At 38.7% G+C, this 6,846-nt stretch overlaps 1 protein-coding gene across 1 annotated transcript in view; it reads left to right on the top strand.

Annotated features, from left to right (window-relative positions):
* LOC107563075 (receptor-interacting serine/threonine-protein kinase 1-like) overlaps positions 1 to 6,824 on the top strand; it is a 12,361-nt gene extending 5,537 nt beyond the window's left edge. Inside the window, 4 exon segments of the mRNA XM_016247859.1 lie at positions 195 to 265; positions 2,060 to 2,614; positions 4,295 to 4,444; positions 5,067 to 6,824. Of these exon segments, the coding sequence (XP_016103345.1) occupies positions 195 to 265; positions 2,060 to 2,614; positions 4,295 to 4,444; positions 5,067 to 5,365 (1,075 nt within the window). The 3' untranslated portion in view covers positions 5,366 to 6,824.
* The last annotated feature ends 22 nt before the right edge of the window (positions 6,825 to 6,846 follow it).

Consider the following 6,846-nt stretch of genomic DNA (forward strand, 5'->3'; position numbering starts at 1 on the left):
CTTTTTTCACTTTATTCAAATCAGATCAATGACTGACACACGCGTGCATAGACTGCATCAGTTTTCATTTTAGGACAGCCGTTGTTTAACCTAGAGATTATTTGTATTTTGCATACTCTCTAATGTAAGAGATCCAGTCAGGAAGTCTGTAAGTGAAATATAAGACAGTCATGCTAGTATTATTTTGCACAGAGATCGTATGAGGGCCCAGAGGAGCTGGTAGAAAAGCTGAAGTCCCTCACAACAGACTCGCTCACTCCTGAAGGTATGCTGATTTATTCAGTCATGTTTTATTTACACCAGCAAGCGTTCAACACCGATTTATCATTGTGACATCAGATATATACTGTATATAATTTCACTTAAGACCACTTGTACATCAAATATATGCCATATTTTCTACAATATCTAATGCATTTACAACCTGTTACAGTTTAGATATATGCATCTTGGTGTTTATAACAAATGTTGTTGTTGTACAAACAATGTATGTTGTTTGTTTTATACTCATATTTGTCATTCCTTTTCTATTCTGAATACCATTACATTGAAAGAATTTATTGTGTAGTGAGGGGAACTAATATGCATAATGTTATTTACCAATATTTTACATTATCCCTTAGTTTTTCAAAAGCGTTAGTCGTAGTAATTAGATAAACTTCTATAGTGGTGAACGGAAACTACAACAAATATCATCTTTGTGTACACATTTGCTCCAGTATCAAAATAAAAAATCGACAATAGTGTTTTTATGACTTTTTAACAATATGGAGAGATTGATTACGTTGGTCAGAAGAGATAAAAATGTCGAATTTGCCGTCACTTCCTCGGCCGTTGTATTAGAAAGACAAGTTTTCTGTAATTTAATGCCAAGGTAATAAAACATAAGTATAGTGTTATAAATGTTAGGGCTGTACAATAATGGTTAAACGGTTAATCACAATTATTTTGTTCAAAAACATGATCGCAATTATTAATAACAATTATTGTCATTTTATTTTATTTGTTTTGTATCTCAGTTGAGATCGCTGAACTGCAGCTTACATGTTTGCCGATGTTTTCAAAGCATCGGCACTTTTTCTGTAACGTAGACCGAGTGAGTGCACATGGTTGCCAGGTTGGGAATATTAAGTAAACCTCTGGGATCTGATTGGGGGATTTAAACTATTGACATCTGGCAACCACAGCCATGAAAGCTTATCCAAATTAAAACGTTTTCTGGATAAATAACCAGCGGGGAAATATCGCAGACGATTGTGCTTAATAAATCAAGAGTTCAAGCATTTTCAAATCGTGACCACGATTGAAATACCTTTCGTCGTGCAGCCCTTCTAAAACGTACATTAAAGTTTGTAAAAATGAAAATATAAAAATATTGAAACAAACTTTAACAATGTTAATAACTGTGGAACCGCGTCATCACATTCACATTTCTGAATGCTATAATAAAATTTGACTTTGTTCATGTGACCACGCGATAACACCGAGTGAATTCAAATAAGTTGTTTCCTAGTCTGTAAAAATGTTTTTTTGCTACAGTGTTGATTGTAGACGAAGCACATCCAGCTACAAGGAAACATTCTCACAACTTTCACTAATGCTTTTTTTTTAAGTTATATAAATGTTAGGACAAAGCATTCTTAAAGTAACGTTTATATAATGTTCTTATAAATGTATCAGTATTTGAGATGCGTTCTCAAAACATTGAGAGAACTTTCTTAGAACGACATTCTCGTCCTTGCGATGTTATTTGTACTTGATGAACGTTCTAATAAATGTTTTTGTAACCTTTAAATAACGCTCTGATCACAACAAGAAAACTAGACACTTATCACAGTCTTAGAGTAAATGTTCAAATAACGTCATATTTTGCATTAAAAGTTAGCACAATGCTGTAAGAAACGTATTTGTAACCTTTAAACAACATTCTAATCGCATCAAGAAAACTGGACATTTCAGTATTTCAGAAACATTTCAAAACATTTCATTTTTATAACCTAACTTTGTTACCTGGGATCAGATGCTTGTAAATGTAATGCTGTTCTTCTTGTGTCTGCAGACCCTTCGCCGTTTTCCAGAGACTCTCCAGGGCCCTTGAGGAGCTCAGACATCGGTCCGGTGGAGGCCAGCATTGAAGACCTCAGCTTCAGGACCCCCGAAGAGTCTCTGCTGGAGGTGGACGCCGCGCCTCCCAGCTCTCCCAATCTGGAGCTCAAACTGGCACAAGAGTACAACTACCACAAATACGGCAGTCGGATAGTGGATCAGCCGGACGCCAGCCTTTATAACCCGCTCCCGCAGCAGCCAAGCAGCCAGCGGTGGGCCGGAGAGGCTTCTTCTGTCAAGTCTTGGACTAAACCCGCCGCTTACCCAAACCCAAACCCAGAAACCCAGAGCCATCCGAGACCTGCAAGCTCGTTTGAGGGTTTGCACAGGCCAGACCTGGCGAGTCAGCTCTCGGTGCCGTATTCTGACTACGACCGACTTCAACATCCACTGTACAATCGCATCAAGTCCTGTCCTGATGGTGCATCTCCTGCAGCCGAGTCGTTCATGCTGGATTCACAGCCTGGCCTGCGTTTCTCGCCCGTCGTGTGTCCTCCGTCTGACTCGGGTACAGTTCACAATTCACAACTAACAAGTCATTTCTGTAGCACTTTATGCAATACTGATTGTGTCAAAGCAGCTTCACAGAGATAAATAGGAAATAGCAGAGACAATATGTGTCCCTGCAGCACAAAAGCAGTGTTGAGTCGCTGGGGTATATCTGTAGCAATAGCCAACAATACATTGTCTGGGTCACAATTATACATTTCTCTTTTATGCCAAAAATCATTAGGATATTAAGTAAAGATCATGTTCCATGAAGATATTTTGTAAATGTCCTACCGTAAATATATCAAAACTGAATGTTTGATTAGTAATATGCATTGCTAAGAACTTCATTTGAACAACTTTAAAGATGATTTTCTCAATATTTAGATTTTTTTGCACCCTCAGATTCCAGATTTTCAAATATTGTCCGATCCTAACAAACCATACATCAATGGAAAGCGTATTTATTCAGGTTTCAGATGATGCATACATCTCAATTTCAAAAAATGTACCCTTATGACTGGGTTTGTGCTCCAGGGTCACATATTGTCATTATTCAGCTCAAGTTAGTTCAGTGTTGGTTCTGTTCAGAAAGGGCATAATCACAATTTCACCTTCTCTCTATTTATTAAGAATAATCCTCTTGCTTGCTGGTTATTTATCCTGAAAACATTTCATGTTAATTTGGCATTTGCATTGGTAACAGGCCTCTACAAGCGTTCATGGTTGCGGTTGCCAGATTTCAAGAGTTTAAACCCCCCAATAAGAGCTGTTTTCATAAATGGAACTGTTTGAATTTTTTTTATGGTTTTAGTTTTAGTTAAAGGCAGGGAAGGTGATTTGGTTCAAAAAAAATTTTTGTTATGCTGGTTGAAAGTCTGTTCACATCCCGATAGCAATCACTAAGTTAAGTGCACTAAATGTATTTATATCGTCTGTGGAAGGTGTAGGACCATAAAATGTTCGTCCAATCACATTCCTCGGCCCGAGGATTATGATAGGCTGTCCTACCTGCCTGTCCACGTATGTATTTGCATACCTCCTCGCACCCTGTTAATCTGACAGTGTTGACTCCGTCTGTCATCGTGTCGCTGGTAAGCCTCTGCTCTGCCTGTGTTTTGGAGGAGGCGTGGCTTTGGAGAGTGATTATACAGGAAGGGTGGGATCTTATGCTTTCGAAATCATCTACCCTACCTTTAACAACAGTCTGAGCCAAGAAATGTTATTTTGGGGCGGGGGTGGATTTTGGGTAGTTATATGAAAGTTTATAAAACGGAGCGTTCCGGTGCTTGGCTCTGATTGGCTGAGCCGCGTTCGAAGCTGTTGTAAATGACGCTACAAAGTAACACACACCTTTGTTTACGTTTGTGTGTTGCTCGGCAACCACTTTGTAGCAACCACAACTGTTTCTGAGGAGCTACATTGTTTGGTGGAAGAATACTGTTTTTATTAATATCATTACACTTTATTTGCTCGGTTTTATTCTGTGAAACCTTACTACGTATATGGAATAACCATTTTATAAAAGCAATAAACCCTGTGTAGCCGTGGTTTACAGTGAATTTATAACAGCTAAGAGGGTTTTAGGCACTCCGCTTCGTGTCGTAACAACGCCCCTTAGCTGTTATATGATATATTAACCCCTTAATATATCATATATATATATAATTTTCTCCTGATTTGTTTGGTTTTCCATTAGGGTGGCCTGTGGCCATCTCAAATGCCAGTGCAATTCAAATCGGGAGTTACAACACGATGAATTTGCGAGTCTCTGATAACAGCTCCTTGAGCTCGTTATCCGCTGGATCCATCAACAGAACCAGATATAATGAGCTTCTAATGACGTACGGTAAGACTCACTCTGTTTCAGACCTAGTGAGCTGCTATCTAATTAAGTATGCGCTAATTTGCATACATTTTCAGAACAAAAATCTGAACACTGAATTAAGTAACTTGTTAACTTGTTTGATTTTTTTGACATATTAAAGGTCTTCACAGAGGGCATTTTGGATTTCTCTTATTTATCATTCCATTAATATGATATACTGTTAGTAATTATATTAATATAGTATTAATATACTGTCAACCGCCCGAAAAAAAATCACAATGCTTTAGGAAATTTTTTTTAATTATATATGCAAAATACAAAATACAAATTTCCTTCAGAAGATAAGAATAAAAATGTAAAGTTTGGTGTATGTAAGTGCTGCTGAAGTGGAGACTGTGACTACAGATGCAAATAGATCAAGTGCAATTAAAGCAACACCTAAAAGTGTATTTGGGTGTTTTTTACACTAGTTTGTAACAACACATAAAAAAAAGCCAAACAGCCCAAAATCGACCAATGCATGCTTTTAGCCTTAACAAAGCCCTTGTTTTATAGTAATCCTGGTCAAATGATTAAACTCTCATTGCTTCATATGTGCCAGATCTGATTGATTTTCTCTGTTTGATTGTGTTGTGATGATCAGAGGAGTATACGGTCACTGAGAACCACCTGGAGGTCGTGCGTCACAACGTGGGTGGAAACTGGAAGCAGGTGGCTCGTAAACTGGGGCTGACAGACATAGACGTGGACACGGTCGAGCATGACTACGACCGCGACGGTTTGGCAGAGAAGGTGCACCAGATGCTGGAGCGCTGGAAGATGAAGGAGGGTCTGCAGGGCATCACCGTGGGTAAACTGTGCCATGCGCTGGAGGGCTGCATCAAACCCAACGTACTGCTGCAGCTGCTGCTGAAGTGTCAAGACGCCGCTGGAGTGCCTTGAAACGCCACCTTGTGCTTGTGTCATAATCCCATTAGTGTCGTCTTCACTGGAGGGAATCAGATTGGGTAAAGGGGCATTTATACAACTCTAACAACCTTCATCAAACAGTGAAACATTACAAAGACGTACAGTATTTCTGACTTCCTATCAGGCTGTGTTCATGGTGTTGGATGCTACGGCATAATGATTACAATTTTGTGAGCTATTCATAGCACAAAAGTTATCTTCTGCCATGTGATCTGAGTTCATCATTGATTCGTACAAAGTGCCTTTTTCCTGAACCTGATCAGTTGAATCAGTCTTTATATTTCAGAATCACTTGTCATGATTGTAAGATGCTTTATGATTTTTTTTTCTGTTTAGAGATTTCTTTAAAATGAAATACTGGAATATAGATCAGTGACAGGAGTTTGCATGTTCTCCCTATGTAAGTGTGGGTTTCCTCCGGGTGCTCCGGCTTCCCCACAGTCCAGACACATGCAGGTTAGGTGGCCTGGATAAATGTGTATATGTGGTGTGTGTGTGTGTGTGTGTGTGTGTGTGTGTGAGAGAGAGAGAGAGAGAGAGAGAGAGAGAGAGAGAGAGAGAGTATGTCTCAGTGCTGGGTTGCATCAGGAAAGGCATCCAATGATGATGATCAGAAAGATATAATAGTGACAAATCAAAAGAAAAAACAACATAAAGTGTATTTTATGGTGTTGGGCCATCATTTGCCAGCAAAACAGCTTCAATGCACTTTGGCATTGACTCTAATTTCTTAAAATTAAAGGTTCTTTATTAGTAATGATGGATTGCTTTATTGACATATACACGGATGTTTAAGAACCTTAAACATTCATAGAATATTACCAGTGCGCAAAAGGTGCTTTATAGTGAACGTAAGGTTCTTCAGATGATTAAAAAAAGTAAAGGTTCTCTTAAGAACTGATCGCTTAAAGGTTCTTTGAGGAATCCAGAACGGTTCTTCTATGGCATTACTGTATGTACCCATGCGTTTCATCAATGCTGGTTCATCGATCAGCTTTATATTGGTTTGCAGGGACCCAAACCATGTCAGCAGAATGCTTGTCAATGCATAACAGCCACAGGATGCCCTGGATTTTCTTTTCATTTGTCACCCGTCTGTATTTCAAAAATGTTTTTTATCATCTCAATCCGGCTTTTTTATTAAAATGTCTTTTTTCTGAGATGAAATCATCTTCTCTCATTTGTCTGTATATAATATATAATTCTACATAGGAAGTGGCCTTCTTTATAGCTAGAGGTCAGTAGAGAGTATATGAACAGCGTCTAACACTCAGTGCCCTAAATCAGCACTTTGTTAACAGTTAACACCATGACCTTCAAGCAGCAACCACAGTATTTGGTTTTACAATGACTATTAGAAGCCAGAGTGAAAGTCTAGTGGTTTATATTTTTCAGAAACCTGAAAGAAGTCACATACAGCATATATTGCACTTTCATGTGTGTGTGTGTGTGTG

Source organism: Sinocyclocheilus grahami, unplaced genomic scaffold, assembly GCF_001515645.1.
Source record: "Sinocyclocheilus grahami isolate Dianchi unplaced genomic scaffold, SAMN03320097.WGS_v1.1 scaffold857.1, whole genome shotgun sequence".
NCBI lineage: Eukaryota > Metazoa > Chordata > Actinopteri > Cypriniformes > Cyprinidae > Sinocyclocheilus > Sinocyclocheilus grahami.